Below are 19,883 nucleotides of genomic sequence, written 5' to 3' on the forward strand. Positions count from 1 at the left end.
AGGGCTTTAAACATAAATAATGCAAGGCAAAGAATTGATAATGGGCACACATAATCCAGGCAGTAGGTGGACGAGGAAAATAAAATGATAGAAAGCCACTTCCAAAGACACAAAATTGAAAAGACATTATGAAAAACACAGTGAAGTGTTTTGCAAGTAAAATACTTTGGATATAAAAATAAGGTAAGCAAAACAGAATGAAAGCAAAGGCATTACTAAAACAAAGGGCTTAGTGGAACAATTATAGATATGAAAAATAGATAAAAGAGATCACTGAGAGACAAAATCTTTTTCTCCAAAGAAGAAACCCAGACAAATGGGGCACAGCGAAGAAAAGTAGTTAAAATTTGAGAAAACAGTAATAAAATGCCTTAGGACTTCGAACCACATGCTACAAGGGTATGCAGGAAAAAAAATGATGCCTAGTAATTAAGGAATAGAAAAGTAACAAATTTACAAAATAAAAGACCACTTTTGCAAGAGTACCCAGATCATTATAGGCTTTTTACTGAGCTGAAAACATTCTTCTTGAAAAGCCTAAAAGAATTTGCAGTGGTCTTTCAGAAATATAAATTGTATTATTCTGCTCAAACATCTCAGTAGCTTTCCACCGCAAATAGAACAAAATTATTTTAAGGCTTGATATTGGTATCTGCTTCCTGTCAGTGCAGTCTGGCTGCATTTGCACCCTTGCTGTCCCTTAATATGCTGCTACTGCCCCGGCCCAGGTCTTCTACATTTGCTTTCCCTTTGTCTGTCTGGAATACTCTACGTAATTCTCATCCTTCAGCTCTTAAGTCAAACAACAATTTCCCTGCCCCTTTATCTTGTTTAAAGTAGTGTTTCCTTTCATAATTAATCCATTGTATCAGCTTTGGTCTCTTTTTAGTCTCTTTCCATTAAACTCTAAGTCCAGCCAGGCATGGTGGTACATGTGTGTAATGTCAGCACTTGGGGGCTGACTCAGGAGGATAGCAAGTGTGAGCCCAACCTGGGCAGTTTAGTGACTTAGTAAGATCCTGTCTCAAAATAAATAAAAATAAAGAAGGCTTGAAAAGGAAGAGAAGAAAAAGCTGGAAAACGTAGCTGAGAGTGAAAACTTGCGGTTCAATCCTCAGTAACACAAACACACCCACAAATAAACATCTATCCATCCATCCATATGAAAGGAGACCAATTGACCATATTTTTAAATGCCTAAACAACAGAGTGTTTGGATGAACAATGCTTTAAGGATTTTAGTCAATTGCAAACAAGATCTGTAGCTGAGCAGAGTGGCACACACCGGTTATCTCAGCACTGGTAAAAACGGAGGCAGAAAGGTCCTGAGTCGAAGGCTAGCCTGAGCATAAACTGTGTCAAGACAACAAAAAAGGCGAAACTTTATATCTTAAAACCAGAGTAGGGTTGATATGCTCTCTTACAAGAATATTCCTAGGCAGCTGAGCCTTCATCTTCTACCTGATTTATAACCTACACCAGTCATCACCATACAATATTCATGGATGACGAGAGGCTGATTTCAGGCCCTGCTCGTAGGATTGTTGGGGCTTGAAATTTGTAAGGCAGGCAGAAAGCTGGAAATTCTGCCAGGCACTCAGGTCACAGTGTGAAGGCAGTGTTTCTTTTTCTCTTTGGGGCTCCTGCAGTCTTTTATGCTTAAGGCCTTCCACTGTTTGCATGAGGCCCAGCCCCTCTCTGGAGGCTGCTCTACTCCTCTCAGTCTGACCAAAGTATTCAGCACATGTGAAAAACAAAATCTCCACAGCAGCATCAGGACTGGTATTTGACTAAACAACCGGACAGTATGGAGACCCACGTTGACAAATTAGCCACCACAGAAGCATTTGTTGCTTTTTCAAGATTTGCTTTTTTAGTTCTGTAACAGTACATTCCATGCATTTCTCTTTACATGCACATTTCCTCTGTTCCTACACCCAGTCATTAATCCATGTCATTTTCCCTCTAAAATTATGTTCTTTCCTTCTCAATAAATAACCTCACGCCTTCTAACTGAGGACTGCAGACTCCTGAATAATACATTCATATGAGGACTATTTTTTCTGCACCCTGATCTCATTATGTTTGATGGGGCCAGGGGCTTTAGCTCAGAGGTTCTGCTGCCTGCCTTGCAAGTGCAAGGACTCCAGTCCAATCCCAAAACAAACCAACAAACAAACACAACAGAAAACAAAGAATCTCATTATGTTTGATGATCTCTCTCGGATAATTATGAGTTCAGGATGCACTGCCTGAAGGTCATCAACGCCACATATGCTGTGGGGAAATTGGCAACCGTGACTGCATGTCTCTCATTCTAGTTAGATCAGGTGATCAAGCAAAGCAGCAGCAGAATGTTGGAACCATGGTGACATCACAGAATTACACCTCAGTGATTCTTATTCTATGTTCTTTGGCTTCATCTGATCTCTGTACAACAGATAAGAGAAATGGCATAACTTTAAAGAAATGTTCAAGTCATGTGATATATATCTTGCTAAACTGAGCCAAGGAATCTAGTTTCGAATGGGCAAAAAGGCCAAAAAAGAGTTTTGTGTTGAAGCACAGAGTTGCGTTTCTAAAGGAAAATCAAAATCATGCACACAGAAGAACCTAAAGCAAATTAAAAATAATATAAAGTGAGTATTAGTTAATGTTAAAATCCAAATATGTTTCTTTTACCTTGAAATGTATGTGCAGTTTTGTAACTCCTGCATTCAAGAGTACATTGGTTTTTTTACGGATTATTTGTGCTTATTGAATACCATGTAAAACCAACCATCTTCTGCATGTGTCTGGGAGGTCATGTAAAAAAACTGAAAATTTACTCTTCTGAAGACTGTCTTCTGAGCCTCTAGTCTTCTGAGTGGCCCTCATCCTTTTTGTCCGTTATTTTATCCTGGCTCCTTGAGATGTATTCAGCTAGTCCCTGAGGCTTTAGCAAGTCCTTCAGACTCTGGATGCCTTCCCTGCGTCAGCCTGTAACCTGAAGGCCTTATTCTGTGCAAAGAGATTTATCAAAGCCATCAGGTCCCAAAGGTCAAAGCTAACGGGCACCCAAAGAGCTCTGAGTTACTAAGGAAATAACCAAGTCAAAGACAAGCAGAGCTGCCCTGTGCTTTTTAGAGGCACTGCCCCTCTGTTGTGTGAAGCTCCTTTGTGTTTTGTGGGGAGTCTTTCTCACATTCTTGCCCATTTAGACCTTTAGGGAACTTTTTTTTTGTTTTGTTTTGTTACCAGGGATTGAACTCAGGTCTTTGCGCCTGCAAGGCAGGCCTCTAGGGAACTTTTAATTACTGAATCCAACAGTCCTGGAAATAAGGACATTTCTCCCTGAAGCCCACAGGCCTGGAATAAGGACATTTTTCCTGTTCTTCTTCAGTGGCAGCTGGTCATAGCTACCTGCCTGGCGCTCACACAGGAGGGACAGTGGTTTCAAGTCCAGCTCACTGTTTCACACTGTCATTTCCTTTGCTGGTAGCTCTAACCCCATGGATCTCCACCCTGAAGCCAGAATTGACTCTTATCTGGAGTTTCCTCCACTTCCGGGCCCAGTCCCCTAAAAGGAGCTTTCAAATATATTTGCCCCTCTGTATCTGTGATTTCTACCCCTGGGATTCAACTACATACAGATCAAAAATATTCAGAAAAAAACAACTGTACAAGCTTTTTTCTTTGTCATTGCCCCCTAAGCAATGCAGTATAACAACTATTCCCGTGGCATTTATATCATATTCAGTATTATAAGTGATGTAGAGATGATCTGCAGGATACGGGGGGATGTGCTTAGATTACAAGCAAATACTCCACCATTGGATCTTGGCCTTGAGCAGTGATTTGAGTACCTTAGGGATCAGGGGATGTCCTAGAATCAGTTTCCCACAGATACAGAGGTACACCTATAATTCATTTACCTTTCTTTGCTTTCTTCTTTCTTTTCACTTATTAAAATCTATGAGGTTGATACCAGAAAGATTTTTAAAAATTATTTTTTGTTTTTTGTTTTTTTTTTTTAAACTGAGAGATGCTTATTCGGTGAAGTATCACCTGTGAGTGACTTTTGGAAACCCCAAACCTTCTTCAAAAAACATACTCTATGGCTTGTGTGTTGTACATATAATCAATAAATATAAGACAACTGTTATGATTTCAATCCCCTTTTTCCTTCTACTCTAGTTGCTTTAATGCAGACATCTGTTTATGAATTCCGTCCTAACTTTTCCTGGTTTTGTTATTAGAATGTTCATAATTGATTGGTATTGTACTTCAGTGTTTGGGAAGGTGCCCACACTTGTGTCTATTCTAGCCTTCAGAAAATGATCAAGTTGAGAAAATAAGAGCTTTCCAAATGTGAACTCAATATTTTTTCTTTTGTTAAATTGTTCACATTAAGGAAAGTGATTTGCCATTTTAAAAATCCCACTGTGATACTTATTCTCTTCGTACCAGTTTTTATTCATTTTTCTCTAACGTCTCATTTGTATGAATTTCTGTAGAAGATTGCTGGACACCGAAGATGAGCTCAGTGACATTCAGACTGACTCAGTCCCATCAGAAGTCCGGGACTGGCTGGCTTCTACCTTTACACGGAAAATGGGGATGACAAAAAAGAAGCCAGAGGAGAAACCTAAATTTCGAAGCATTGTGCATGCCGTCCAAGCTGGAATTTTTGTGGAAAGGTAGGCTCATTTGTCGGTATCTTCAGACAGAAAAATCCAAAAGGTAGCAAATATATCATTATATTAAAGTTATAAGAGGCCTCTAATTTTACTCATGGAGGAAAACTACAACTGTAAATATGACTAGAATGAACAGATTTAGAGCTTTATGATAAACTTTCCTATAGTAAAAATACCTTATCCTGGGTGTATCATTTTTATTTATATTAAGCTGACTTGAAGACTGAAAACAAAGGCATTATTTGAACAACTTCTCAAATGATTGGTTGTGAGGAACTGTTTAAAAAGTTCTACCACCTTCATATGTTATATGACTAATTTTACCTGAATAAAATGTAATATCAATAAAATAAATTCTACATTGTCCAACTCCAGCAGGCTTTTTTTCTGCCCTAAGGATCTTTTATTTATGGAAGGAAATTTCTTTTATTTTCATCTTTGGAAAGATTATTTATTTTATATTTCTGTTACTGGAGTAAGAGGTATCCAATGGCTCCTAGACCATGGAATCTAATCATGAGCATTTCCAATGTGAAACACATTTTAATAGGACCCAAGTCTGAATTCTTTTAACTTTTAAAAGCACAATTTATTTTTCTTTCTAGGAAACAAGATATTTCAGAACTAAAACTAAAAATAATACCCCAAATAAATATGCTTGACAAAGCTGAAAAGTAGTTATAAAAACCTCTTAGATTAAAATAATTGTTATATATAAACATTATTTTAAAATTTAAAAACTAAGGAAAGTGAGAAACAGATTTTTTTTCAAAATGTGCTTCAAATTTAAAGGAGACTACAGTTTAAAAAAAAAATATATATATATATATATTTGTGCCCATTATTTCCAATACACTTTACAAACTTTAATTTTACTCTGTTACAGAATAATTGGATGGACCCTTGGATTTTTAAAAATTTAAATAAGAATGCATTACATGAAGAATAATACTATGCATTTTTTTTAAAAAATTGAGTTTATTGGTACATTTTAGGTATACAGTACAGTTACATTCATCATTTGGATCTTGTACCTTTATACAACATGTCTTGGTTCTCATTTTTTCCCCCTTGTCCCTGCCCTCCCTTCACCCATATTATGCAGTTTTTAAAGATATTTTATTACTGTAGCACATGAAGCTTCTAATACCTGAAATGTAGCTATATCTTCCAAAATAACATCTTCTGAGCAATTGTTCAAATTACTTTTCAAATTTCTTAACTATATGGAATTGGCTTAAATAAAAGAACCTTACAAACAGTGTGATTAACTTGGTGATCTGACCCATTCTCCTTGGTACATCTTGTTCCCATTTTACCACTGGGACCAGATATTTGAGGCAAGGAGGAAGGGAGGCAGGGCTGAGAAGAGAGAGTGTCTCTCACCATATACCTATTTTTTAAAACAACACAGACAAGTGTTAAAGTTATTTCCCATAGCACCAAATTTAAAATATCTACAGAGTATTTTTAAAAGTCAGTGAGAGAATCACAAATAAAAGAGCATGTTTGATTTGCTGAAGGAATATATGTTTTGTCTCCTTCATTTAAGAAAATATCACAGAACTAGGCAAACCAAAGAGAAATACAAACTCTGCATGAAAATCAAGTGAATTTGCATTTCCGCTCAAGGCAAGGGTAAGAAGAATTTGATAAAGAGTATTGACATTCCGGATCTCCACTGTTTTCATGTATTACCCCAAATAAATTTTATTTAATATGCTATAGGAATATAAAAATATGCCATAGTGATTAAATTAGTAAGCAACCTTAAAATTAATATCCTTATAGCATTTAGAAATGAAATCTATTTTATCACTGTTGGGTCTCCATTAGTGACATGTTTGTCCTGGATCTTCAAAAACAATTATCTCCAATCCTGAAAATGAGAAGGGTTCTGGAAGCTTTGTTGCTCCCTTTCCTGGTGCTTTCCTCTCAAAATTCAAATACCTCAGCAAGTCCTGTCAGTTCACCTGAATGGTCCTGAAACTACTACTTGTTTTCTGGCCCCCTAATCTAGGCCTCTATTATCTGACAGCAGAATATTTCCCGCTGGCTCACCTTTCCCTCACTTCTCTCCACACACCATTCGCGACAATATTGTAGCTTTATAAATTGGCTCCTGTCACCCTTAAAATCAAAGCCATCTGACGGCTTTCTGTTTCACTTGATAACTAGGCCTTGCCTATCCAGGCCCCAGTTAGTTTCTAGCAATCCTTGCCTGAACATTGATACTGGCCTACTTTCAATTCCAAGAACATTTCTAAACTCTTTCCTGTTTTGGAAATGGAAGAATCCTTCAGTTCTTTCTGTCAGAAATGATTCTTCCTGCCCTCATCATTGGCAGCCCCTTTCTATCATTCCAGAGGCCTTCCTCAGTCACTCTGAATATTCCAATCTCCTCTTTAACCAGTAAATCACCTTTGAAATATCGCCCCTTGGAATCGTGTTGTGTATCTTTTTAAAATCACTTCACATTAAAATAAACCACATGGAGTCAGTATGCTTTTCTTGGTCTCCGCTAAATAATCTGTCTCCTAGCACAGTGCCTGGTACGAGGCAGCAGGGCTTTTGTAAAGCTTTTTAAATTGTATTTTGTAATTAGAGTGAGAACTTCCAAAAATAATCCACCACATTTTCATGACTTACTTGTAGTTTCCCAAGAAATTCATTATTTCTCAGAAACGTTTTCCATATATCACCTATTTACAGAAGTAAATGGGTAACTAGATCAAAGGTTTCTCCAATTCCAGGGAAGTCATCTTCATTTTCATCTAATTTTATTTCTAATTGTTTAATTCTAGAATTCTATTCCTGATTATAGGATTAGAAAAGTATGACAATGGGGAAACTTCTCAAATAGCACAAGGCTTTTTGTCCCCAGGGAACCATGAAAAAAAAGTGATATGGAACCAAGGGAATTGGCTACAGAGCCATGAGAAAGCCGTAGTGAAAGCTTTTGTGTATTTTTTGTTTGTTTGTTTATGCCAGGCATGTATATCCTTTGCTTCTCACAAAAGCTAAAATTTCTCATTTTACAAATGAATAACATTAAATAGTGTCCTTAAGGTCACACAGCACGTGCCTGACATGATTCAAAGCATGTGGTCTCTTTGCTGCCCCACAATCACTGCTATGCCATGAAATCAAACTGATTTAATGTTAATTAGAGATTCTTGTTCCTCATTGGTTTTTATATTGAGCTATTCCCCCTTCATTACCCTCCCCATTACCCTGAATCACCATTTTTTGCAATAATGACTGGAAAAATAAGTAGAAAAGACTATTTGTTCCCTGTAAATCCTACCACTAAATGTCCATATTGGCAGTAATCATTTTCTCTGTCTTTCATGGTGTGATTACTGCTTTTGTTCTCTGCAGGCTTAGAATAATTATACATATCTCAGTTGAATAATGAATATAAGTACTTATTATTTATAAGCTTATCTGAAGATATAGATAAGTTTTTGTTATGCCTGCTCACTTGCTTCCAAAAATAATTACAGTCATTTTAAAATAAACATAAAACTAAATCAGGAAAGTAAGTAAAGTCCTTGGGATCAAATGAGAGGATAGGAAAGTTTAGGCTAGAGATATAAGTAAACACAATGTTGTAATTTTGAGTTTCCAAGAATTCAATATTTTCAAAGAAATCATGAGCTATGTAGTTCTTATTGTCTTTTTTTAAATGATAGCTTCTACATAGAAATTGAATATATGTCTCATGGATTTTTAATATATTGATTCTAAAGGTTAGTGTCTTCTAGTGATTTTATAAAATATGGAGAATATTTTCTACATGACTTTCCTATATTGAACATTCTTATTATTATATCTAATCAAATTATGGCATCACATAGACATTTGGGGGGAAGCAATTATTACAGTCCTATAGTCTAGGACTACACTAGCTTGATATAAAAATTAAGGTACATGATTAAGAATCAATTCAACTATTTCTTCCCAGGACTGTGTGGAGGAGTCATGAGTATCCTTCATGTTCCCAAATAGAAATTTGCTATTTTTGCACACTAGGATAGCTCTGGATTTTGTGCACCTATAAAGGCATGGAGGGTTTCTTATATTTGGTTTGTTTCATTTTGATTTCCCATAAGAAAATGGAAAAGTCAAACCATTTGCAAATTACTGATTAAAAAATATTTTTGTTACTGATTAATGTAGAAACAGAGAGAACTTTTTTTCTTTCTAAACAATCTTGCTTAAATTATACTGGCTGACAATTTGAACAAATGTAAGTAATTTTTGTCAGTATAATATCTCCCAGTATAGTAAAGCTGTACCAATATTAATGCTGCTACATATACCCTCCTATAATTTCCACTTTGCAAGAAATAGAAGTGAAAATCTTTAACGAAGGTATTTTCATGACATTCAACTTCCATTCTAAAAATTTTGGCACACAAATGGATGTAGAAGAAGATCCTGCTAGGACGGATATGGCGACCTATGAGAAAGTACAATCACTCTTTTTATTAGATGAAATTCAGGGGAAGACAGCCTTACCTGGAAATCAAATCAAATTAATTTGATAAAGTGGTGGTGAGTAAGCAATGTGTTATTAACATCTGTCACTTTGTAGACAGCTAAGTGGCGGCTGTGGTTATCATTGTTGCCATGAAAGGAATGATAAAAAATAAACAAGTCAAGAATAATCTTTTCCCTTATAGTTAATAGCTGCAGAATTTGAGCAAATGTTTACACTTAATGTTTATGCTTACACTTATTTTTTTTTCAGGATGTACAGGAAAAGCTATCACATGGTTGGTTTGGCATATCCAGCAGCTGTCATAGTAACATTAAAGGTGAAATGATCTCAATTATTTTTATTTTATGAAAGTTGTTCTGAAAAATCTTCAGAAAGCGGCTGGGGGAAAATGAGAGTATTTTGCTGCAACCTACATGTTGGAATGTAAAAACTGTTTTAACCATTTACAAAATAGAAAGTATGATCGGAAATTATGGTGATTAATTTTTTTTAAATGTATTTCAATAAAAGACACATGGCCATTGACTCCCCTCAAAATACTCCTTGCTTCTAACACATTAATCCCATTATTCTTTTGGGGAAAATAACTCTAAACTCTTTTAAGATGTCAGATGAGCTGAATGTGGTCTCATCATTGGGGGAAGTTAGGAGGTTTTATTGCAAATAAGGAGAAGCACAGCTCCTGGATTTCCAGGAGCGGGTGGCCACCAGGGCTCTTTTTCAGGGGTAAATTTATACAGCAAGACAGGTCAAACTACACTCATGCTATAGGATAATGAGAATAGTCACTTAGCTTATATTGATCCAGTAGGAGAGACAAGGCATGTAGCAAGTGTACATAGAAAGAACAAAGGCATTCTTGGAAGGGGATGTTCTGGTTGCCAATCTGTGTGTCTGATGCCCACCGAGGCTCACTGGACCAGGTGATGTTAATTACAGTATAATTTCAAGTTGCCGCATCTCCATGTTGAACCTCGGCGGTCTTCGGATTCATTTCCAGACACAGATTTTGTGTCTCCTCTTCGCTGATTTCCTCAAGGGCCCAGTCACTCTCTGACTCCATATTAGTTTCTAACTCAGCTATCATAATTCTTGCCACGTCCTGAAGCAGTTCTGATAGTCTTCTTTCATGAGTGCTTGTGATCTTCTGGTTGCCTTAATATCTTGAATCAATTAAAAATGTTTCCCTTTTATGATCATTTTGACTTTGGGGAACAGCAAGAAGTAGCATGGGCACAGATCTGGTGAATAAGGTGGATGAGGACCCACTGTAATGTTTTTGTTTTTTAGCGGCCCATCTTCCCCTGGGATGGCACTCAACAGCAGCATCCTCTGTCCTCACACCTCATAAAGACACTCACAAAGGAGGAGTTTGAAGCACGAGGGTGTGTTTGAAGGGGGATTCTTTTACTGTAACAATTTTTTAAATTTAAACATTCACCATAGATTCTGATTACACCTCCTACAAGGTGTTCCAAACTCTGTAGACTCACATGAGGATTTATTTACACTAACAGATTGTGTCAGTGGATACATACGCACATTTGCGTGTGTGCACGTAGTGTGTGGTTTTCTTCTTCAGGCTTGAAGCGAATCTTGAATTCTGTCTTCAGGTGGCACCTGTGCTTGTCAGAATATACATACAGTATTTTGTTATGTGTGCACTAGGGTTAGGGAAGAGTTAAAGGCATTGCGAGAAGATGTTAAGTTATATTTACATGACAAAACTTCACTATTAGAAAATTATTTAAATTCTTACATATGAGAAAATACTCAATATAAAATTACGGAGGAAAAAGAAATTTGTCTCTTATGTTTGACTTCTCCTGATACTGCCCTAACCTGAGGTGTAATTGCAGAATTATAGGTGTTAGAAGTAAGTAACTGGAGTCAATGCTCTGAAATTAGGAAATTTGGGGCTCTTGTGTTTATTTCCACATGCACATTTGTCCTGGTGTTATTTCTACAGCAGTAATTTTTGGGCTTGCCCCCTAAATTTATTATTTCTTTCAGTCTCTTAATGTTGTTGGGAGAATTCAACTTTGTCTCCTGAGAAAACATTGTGGTAGTTGTCCTGTGTCATCCAGAATTTATAAGTTATAGGGAACAGATAATCTTAGACTCTTTTATTTCTGATTATTATTTTCCTATTTTTCCAGTATTTATTGAGTTTATTGGTACATTTTAGGTATAAAGTACAGTTACATTCCTCATTGGGATCTGGTACCTTTACACGACAGGTCTTGGTTCTCATTTTTGCCCCATACCCCTGCCCTCCCTTCAGCCCCTCCTCTCCTCCCTATTTACAAATACTTTATTTCCATTTTTTCCTTTTATCATATTTTTTCTTTTCCCTTATTTCTTTTCCCCTACCCTTGAATATTTGTGTGTTTTAATTTCCTTTTAAGCATCCTCTTCACATTAAACTTTTCTCAGGCAGGGAAGCCTAGCAAGTGCAAGGCTATGAGTTTGATTCCCGATACCAAAAAACACAACATTTGACTTTTCTCTGTGGGATATTAAATTTAAATCTCACTAACCTAAAAAGGTGTTCATTTTCTCAAATGCTTCTTTATAGATTTTAAAAGTATGATAAAAATATAATTAAAATACCACACTAGAAAATATTAATTACTCCTATATTCTTGAAAGAGTTTGCCTTTCCTATTATTTCCTCAACTATATGCAAGGAAATTACTTATTTTTATATTATTCGTTTTTAAAACTTTTGTTTAAAAACCAACTAGAAGTCAGGTGTGATCAATGATGCCTATAGTCCCAGGCATGGGACTCTGGGAGGCTGAGGCAGGAAGATTACAAATTCAAGCACAAACTGGGAAAATACGCAAGACCCTATCTCCAAATAACAACAACAACAACAAAAACAGCTGGGGTTGTAGCCCTGGGTTCAGTCCCCAGTATGGCAAAACGAAACAAAATGACATAAAAGTCTAAAATCATTTCAATAAAAAAGAATGTATTTTTCTAAAATGCCACTTCATTAAATCACACAAACTAAGAGGCTGAGCGAGGAAATATCACCAGTGAAGAATATCTTAGTCAAATAACATTTTTTTTTCTGAGAAAACCCTTTGTCTTGTGCTCAGAGGAACAGCACAGCATCCACACATGTAAATCATTGCTGCTTATGAACCCCCTGAGAAACAGAGAGCTAAGCCCTCACTCTGTGGGAACCCCCAGCTGAAATTGTAAACAGCAGGCTTGGAAGAGTTTGTGCTCACTCTTCCCTGTTGGCTTTGGAATTTGATGAAAGATTTGTTGGCCTCCTTAGAGCTTTCCTCACAGTAAAAATCCTTTAAACCAAACCTCGAGAGAAGATTTTTAATTTACAAAGAGATCAAGCAAGTGTATGGGAATCAAAGTAGAGGCAAATAGCAGAAATTTCATAATGGCAGAGAAGTAAACCAAAACATATTTCATTGGTGTTTGGTTCCGAGTGACTGAAAGTACCATATGAGGCTGTTATTATTTTTCAAGGGAAGTGTTTTTCAAAGAAATGGCTGGAATACTTTTTATGAGAACTTCGGCTGAATTTTGCTATGTTACAGCACGTTAAGCTGGCTTTCATAAGAATGCTAAAAAGATAACTGAAGTTGGGCATGGTGGCATAGTCCTGTAATCCCAGCACTCTGGGAGGCTGAGGCAGGAGGACTGCAAATTTGAGACCGGCAACTTAGCAATACTTTGTCTCAAAAAATTACCAGTCTGGGGATATAACATGCTCTATGTAAAGGACCTGAATTTAATCCCCAGTATGGGTGGTGAGGTGGGGAGAGGTACACGAAACTAACAGTGCCACTTAAAATTGATATAACTTTAAGGCTGTCTGCGTATATTGTTCAATACTAAAGCTGCTGTATGTGTATAATTGCTGGGCCTTCTTTGCTGACAGTTCCCGACCATCTTTACATCCGAATACTGTGCTTCTTCAGGGTTTTTTAAGGCACAATTATGAAGTAGTTGGATATCACCGCTTCCTGCTCCCTCTACCTCTGTAAGGGGTACTACTCCTGACAGGTACCCAGGGTACCTGTTCCCTACAGGTCTCTTGCTTCCCTACAAACCCGTGTGAAATGGCAAAATTACTACCCTCCTTCCTCAAAGAACGCATTTCCTTCTGTCACCACTAGGTGACCCACCCAGCCAATAGAAATAAGATAGCACATATTCTATCTCTGTTTCTTATTTTTATCCCTAGAAAGGATGGAATATATCAAAGCTTTAAGCCAAAGTACTAACTCATGCTGAAATTCCGAGCCATCCAGAGTGGGTCGCACGGGCCGTTGGCCTTTAATCCTCATTTGACATCAGCCGTATCCCTAGCAGGTCTACCTCGAAGGGGGTCCGTTCCGGGAAGAGGATTGGTGGCAGGGAGCTGGACAGAGTAAAGAGAAAGGCCGTGTGATGGTGTGGTCAGGCTTATTACGTCTGTGCGAGACCCTGATAGAAAGGGGAAGATCTTGGAGCTCACTAGACATGATGGCCTCACTCTTGTGACCTTGTCATATCAGCCTCTGGTAAAATGTAGCGTAACCTAATTCACTGAAAAATGCTCTGCTGAATGTACAATTCCTAAGTTTTGGAATATTTTCCATAAAAAGCTTCAGCGACTATATGATTCGGCCCCCTAATGTGTTTACTCTTTTTTTTTTTGTTTCTACAGGATGTTGATAAATGGTCTTTTGATGTATTTGCCCTAAATGAAGCAAGTGGAGAACACAGCCTGAAGTTTATGATTTATGAACTGTTTACCAGATATGATCTTATGAACCGCTTCAAGGTCAGAAATGTGGAATGAAAATGAGATGCTCTTAGAATTAGTTATTCAAACAAGAATGAAAATGTAGAACATTAAGCATTAACCAGTGCCTTTTAGAATGTTTCTAGTCAGCATGTCACAGAAGCATGGGCTGAGGTCACCTTGCGGTAGAATCATTCAGTGTAGCACACTGACCTATCGGTGTACACACCTGGAGGGGCTGGGGCCAGGAAATAACAAAATCCTGACAATGCCTGAGCTCTTCACAGAACACTCCTGTAGGGATTGGAAGCAATGAATCAAAGGAATATGATAGATCTCTATTCTTCTTAAAAAGTAGAAATAACCTATATTGGCAGGTTTTCTTAAACTGAAATTATAGGGCTTCCAATTAACTTCATTTGGAGCCCTCTAAGCAACAGACTTGACCCAGTCTTTTGAGCAGTCTGCAACTTGCAACTTGCATCACTTTCTGGAGAATCACAGTATTATTAGAGGTAGAAAGGACTGGGAGGGTGTCCATTTTAACCCATTCCTACTACAGATAGGAAAACTGGACTCCATCAGTTATAATTGGAAATTTTTACCCTTTGAAGAACAAGCCCTCTTACCTGACTCTAGAAGATATAAAAAGTTGAAGCTTTCATTTCATCCCTCTGAGTTACACTGGGGATTGCAATACTTTTCAGGATCGAAAGCTAACACATTGGTGACATGGTTTTTCAGAACAATCCACATTCAACTTAAATAAATTACTGTCCACATCTGACTGCATTCAGCTGTCATCCCTACGGTCCCATCCTAAATGCCGTACTTGTGTTGATGTGGTGAGACTCTTCTGGCCAAAATAGAATCACAATTATTATTTTCCACAGATTCCTGTTTCTTGCCTAATAGCCTTTGCAGAAGCTTTAGAAGTTGGTTACAGCAAGTACAAGAATCCGTATCACAATTTGATTCATGCAGCTGATGTCACCCAAACTGTGCATTACATAATGCTCCACACAGGTATCATGGTAAGAAAGCCTTTGTGACTGAAGTTTGTTAGTTTGGAAACATCAAATTCTATTCCTCTGTGCTCCTATTGTCTCCTTAATGTCCCAGAAATATAAGTAATGATCTTTTGGATTTTGAAGGTTATTTGTTATATGTGTTTTCTCAAAAAATATTTTAACTTAGTGCCAAAAAAAAAAAATACCAGAAGAGTCTTAGTTACCTTCTCATCAATGGGATCTAATACCCAATGTGCATAACTGAAAGGACAAGAGGTTTATCTTGGCTCATGGTTTCAGTGTGTGACGGGCAGGATCAGATACTGAAATGTCGTGGTGGAAGGGCCTGCCTTGGAGTAAAGCTGCCCATGTCATTGTGGCCAGGAAGCTGAGGGGGAGGAAAGGGGCCTCGTCCAGGTCACGTGCTGTGTGACCACCTCCAGCCACACCCCACATCCTGACAGTGCACACAGCTAGGGAACTCCTTTGTGGACAACTCTGCTGATGAGCCCAGCACCCCCACGATCCATTCGCTTTCCAAGTACATGAGGCTTTTGGGGGACACCTCAAATCTAAACCATAACAACTAACAAAACTATATTATTTTCTAAAACTTGAGCTATCGAATGTTTTATGTGTAAATTCTCTTTCTTATGGGAATCAACAGGAGGGACAAAGGTTACCCAGAGAAAGTCTTCAGAATGAAAGTTATACTGCTCTTCCATTACGTATCATTTTCTCCAAAAGCAATCTTAGGAGCTTTCTCTCTTACTTGCATTGTGAATCACAATCAAGTCCTAATGGAATTTGGGGAAATTATTCATGTGAAATTTATCAAATGCTCTTTCTTCTTATTTACTTCTGAATGAGTCAGTTCTTATGTCTTAGAGCTCAGGATGACTCCCAGAAGGTGGAAAGGAAGGAGCATCCTTTTCTCCTGAAGGTTCCAAACCTTCAACAGGATGGGCACCACATGAGATCCTCAAATCTTAATGTCTTCCTGGATCCTCATGTGCCATTCTGGGCTGAGGTGAGGCAGTGCCACGAAATGCCTTCAAATGGAGTCTTTGCCAAACTCTGTAAATCATATTGCCTGACTTTTCAGATTTCAGAAGCCAGTGCCTTTCTATGGCAATAAGTCATTGGCATTTAGGTCTATGTAACTTGGGGCTCTGAGATCCTCAGTACCTCAGCATTCTGCTGCAGAGATTGTATTCCTAACCTGCTTCCAAGCAAATCCCCTAGGGCTTTAGTGTAGCATCCTAGAGAGCTGGAAAACACATAATAGGTACAGTATTCTCTGAGGTTAGCATATATCAAACAATTATCTGCACATCATTTTCCTCCAAGAATCCAGCTGTGTTGCTTAGGACACACACCCATTTCCTAGGATCTATCCATCAGTTTCTCATAAACTGTCTATTCCTGTTTTTTTCTTAATCTCTTAAATTTTGCAAACTTGAATGTCTTGGACTCAGATCCCACTTCTGCTACAAGTTCCAATTCATCTACTGTTCAAGAAAAAAGAAAAAAAATCCAAGTGTGATGGTGCACACTGGTAATCCCCACACTTAGGGAGGCTGAGGCAGCAGGATCACAAGTTCAAGAGTTCAAGTCCCACCTGTTGAGACCCAGTCTCAAAGTAAAAATAAAATAAAAAAATAAAAATAAAATGGATGGGGATGTACTTTTCCTAGTACCAGAAAAGAAAATATAACTTGTTACTGTCTTTCAAGGGGTTGAGGTTAGAAGAGTTCCAACCCAAAGACTCATTTGGGGTCTCTCCAGTCACAAGCTATGGGGAGGACGCCAGTGGTCATGTGCCCACAGAGGTTCACTCATCTGGCTGGCAGTTGTTACAATTGTTTGGGAGCCAGGCTGGGAGTTTAAGAAATTTTTTTGGAATTTCACCGCAACACCATAGAAATAATACAGCCTATGACAAAATTAAAATCTTTTTAAAAAGTGGTTCGAAGTAGTACATTTAAGCTCCTTGACAGGTTCTCGTTCTAATGTTCCTGCATGTGCATACACATGCACAGAAATTCTTTTACAGCATTTTGGGGTTTAATAAGGGTTCATTGTCACAGCTGATTCTTAAGCCCTTTTCTTTCACTTCGTTTGATTTGCGGGGTATACTAGTGTGAACACAAAGGACTGTCACACTGGGCAGGTGCTTCAGTATCTTCCTGATGAGAGTTGCTTGTTTTTTGCCTTCTAAAGCCTTTGTCTTGAACTGGAGATGGTGAGGTGATTTTTATTTTAAGTTCTGGCATTTCTATTCTCTTGAGTTTTATGGCTTTGAAAAACTTAACTAAAAAAAATCATATAAATTTTATTCTACAATGGCAACTGAACTTGATTAGGTTTCCTCAGAGCAAGATGAAACAGAAAACCAGGGCTGACTTCAGTGTAATAAAACATCTGCTTAATTATAAAGTCAGATGCGAAAATACATGTCACTTCAGGTGGGGAGGCAACTAGAATTTCATCTTAAAATATGTTTCTCCTCAAGTACATTTTTGTTTTGTTTTGTTTGCAACAAGTGTAAAGGCAGTCAAATAAAAATCTCCTATCTCAGCTTCAGAATCTCTGATCTGAAGGTGATACTGAAGAGATGAGGGCTGTCATACTTGTAAGTAAATAGAGAAATTCAAATCCACATTGTGATTTTACTCTCAGATTTATAATGAAGACTCAAGAGAGGGCCTTCCTTAGTGATTCCATCTTCATGGAAGATGGGGGAATCTGGTCTAGCTGGCACAGTTCCAAAGGAGTTGAAGTCATTAGCATAGATCACAGAGCCACTCTCGGAGGAAACTTATCAAGTATAAATAAATGTACCTTCCCCTGTTTCCAGGATTGGCATGGAAACATGTTTCTGATTTTATTCATTCTTTTGAAAAAATGTATCAGTGGGCTCTTTCCTCACCCATTAGTTTGGTGGTTAAGAAAACAGTGTGGCTCTAGACCTTTGGTTTTGTCTAGTACCAGAAAAATGCATTTAAACTAAGGAGAATAATGACAATTTTTACAATGCATGGTAAAAGGGCAAGCGAACAAATTAGCTGATGTATTGACTATTTTGTCAAACCTAGGCTATACTCTGAGCTTGACAATTTGGTGAAATTTGTTCTAACAAGCTTTTTTAATAGACGGAATGGTGGTTGAAGGTGAATATTAATCTCCATGCATACAAGTGTGTTGGTTCTTTGAACCAAAAAAGCATCATAGAAATATTCATTTAGCTAGAGCTCTTCAGTCCTTTCTCATCCTTTGGATTTGGTATCTGGACACAGCTGCTTCATTTAGTGTTTGGGTTGATGCTCTGCTATTTTAGGATGGCCTTATCAGCATGACATTTAGAGTACTCTGGTAGCAGCCCAGCACTGTCAGGTGACTGCTGCATCTTGTCACCTGCAAGATGTCCTGAGAACTCTTGCTGCACAGGGACAGTGGAGAAGCCTGTGTGCCTGTTTGTAAGATCATAAGGGACACCACTGAGCCCAAAAGCTGCGTAGAGAGGATGATACTGGTACAGTTGCTGGCCTCCTCCTTTCACCTATTGTCACTTGAATAACCTGCAGCCCTGCACCAGGGTGACAGTGATGTGCAGAAGCAATCCATTTGCTAAAGAGCCAGTGCTCCTGGAGTGTGGCCAGGCCACCTCCACCTGTCTCTTTAGATGTGACATCATTTCCCGGCCTTGGCCAGAGAGCACTTGCATTTGAGGACTCTTGGCAGCTTCTTCTAATAGACTCAGTGGTGCTGGTGGGGAGGTGGGAGGGAGAGGGGAAGCCCCGAAGTAGTCTCCCACACTCGCAAAAACTCAGTTTTTCTCCCATCAATCTACAAAAACATGTGGCACTATGTCTCTATTCCACAAACTGCATGGGCATTTTTTCTTATAAACCGCTTCTCATATGACACTATTTAGAAGAGAAAAAGAAGCCTGGTCTTCGGAGATATAAATTTGAAACCATTCTGTCACTTCCTAACTCACCATCTCTCTACCTCGGTTCTCTTGTCACTAAAATATAATTAATACACCCTCATAAAAAAGAAGGTAATAAGGAGTCATTAAATCTTACCTGTAAAGCACCCAACCTTTTATCTGAAATAAATAGCTATTAACATACATCCTGTTAGAAATTATTATTACACACAGGTTTTCTATACTGGTGAATCATGATGAACTACCTGAGCTTATTCAAAAAGAGAGAAAAAAGTCTCTAACTCCATAACACACACACACACACACACACACACACACAGACATTCAGATATAAAAATCATGTCTTAGGTTAAACCTCTCTTAGCTTTTACCCATTCATGTATCCAGTTAAATTAATTGCTTTTGAAACCTTAGAAGAATGTGTTCAGATGTTGCCTCCCTTGAGCAATGAATGTTATCATGGCCCACAGAAGGAACAGAAATTTTGGAATAATTTTTAGATTGAATTCCTGCTCTGCAATTAGATGGCTTTGTGACCTTTAGCAAGTTGGTACTCTTTTTTAGGATTCAGTTTTGTTGTCAGCAACATGAAAAATATTTACCTAGTATATAAGGCAGCTTTGTCATTGCTGGGACAAATTACCTGACATATAAAATTTAAAGGAGAAAATGTCTATTGCGGCTCAAAGTTTCAGTTTCCGGCCATGGTCAGCTGGCTTCAAGACACAAGGGTGTAGTGGAAGAAAGTAGCTTGGTCATGGCATCCAGTAAGCAGACGGGGTGAAAGGGCCGGAGAGGAAGGTCCACGAACATGGCACACACCAAAGACATCCCCACCTGCTTCCTCCAACAAGGCCTGACTTCCTAACAGCACATGCAGTTAGGAACTCATCAACAACGTTTAGTGTCCCATCTTCCAAAAGCCCTTCTTCTGAAAATATGAGCCTTTTGGGGGATTTTTTCTTCCATT

At 38.1% G+C, this 19,883-nt stretch overlaps 1 protein-coding gene across 3 annotated transcripts in view; it reads left to right on the forward strand.

The window, feature by feature from the left end:
* The window catches only part of Pde1a (phosphodiesterase 1A), a 313,193-nt gene that overhangs the window by 236,447 nt on the left and 56,863 nt on the right, over positions 1–19,883 (forward strand). For all 3 annotated transcript variants that reach the window (XM_033756279.1, XM_033756277.1, XM_033756280.1), the window contains 4 exons: positions 4,497–4,679; positions 9,436–9,502; positions 13,871–13,987; positions 14,842–14,982. In XM_033756279.1, the coding sequence (XP_033612170.1) occupies positions 4,497–4,679; positions 9,436–9,502; positions 13,871–13,987; positions 14,842–14,982 (508 nt within the window). The remainder of the gene's footprint in view (positions 1–4,496; positions 4,680–9,435; positions 9,503–13,870; positions 13,988–14,841; positions 14,983–19,883) is intronic.

This window comes from Fukomys damarensis, unplaced genomic scaffold, assembly GCF_012274545.1.
Source record: "Fukomys damarensis isolate Sample0158 unplaced genomic scaffold, DMR_v1.0_HiC HiC_scaffold_26, whole genome shotgun sequence".
In the NCBI taxonomy this organism is placed as follows: domain Eukaryota; kingdom Metazoa; phylum Chordata; class Mammalia; order Rodentia; family Bathyergidae; genus Fukomys; species Fukomys damarensis.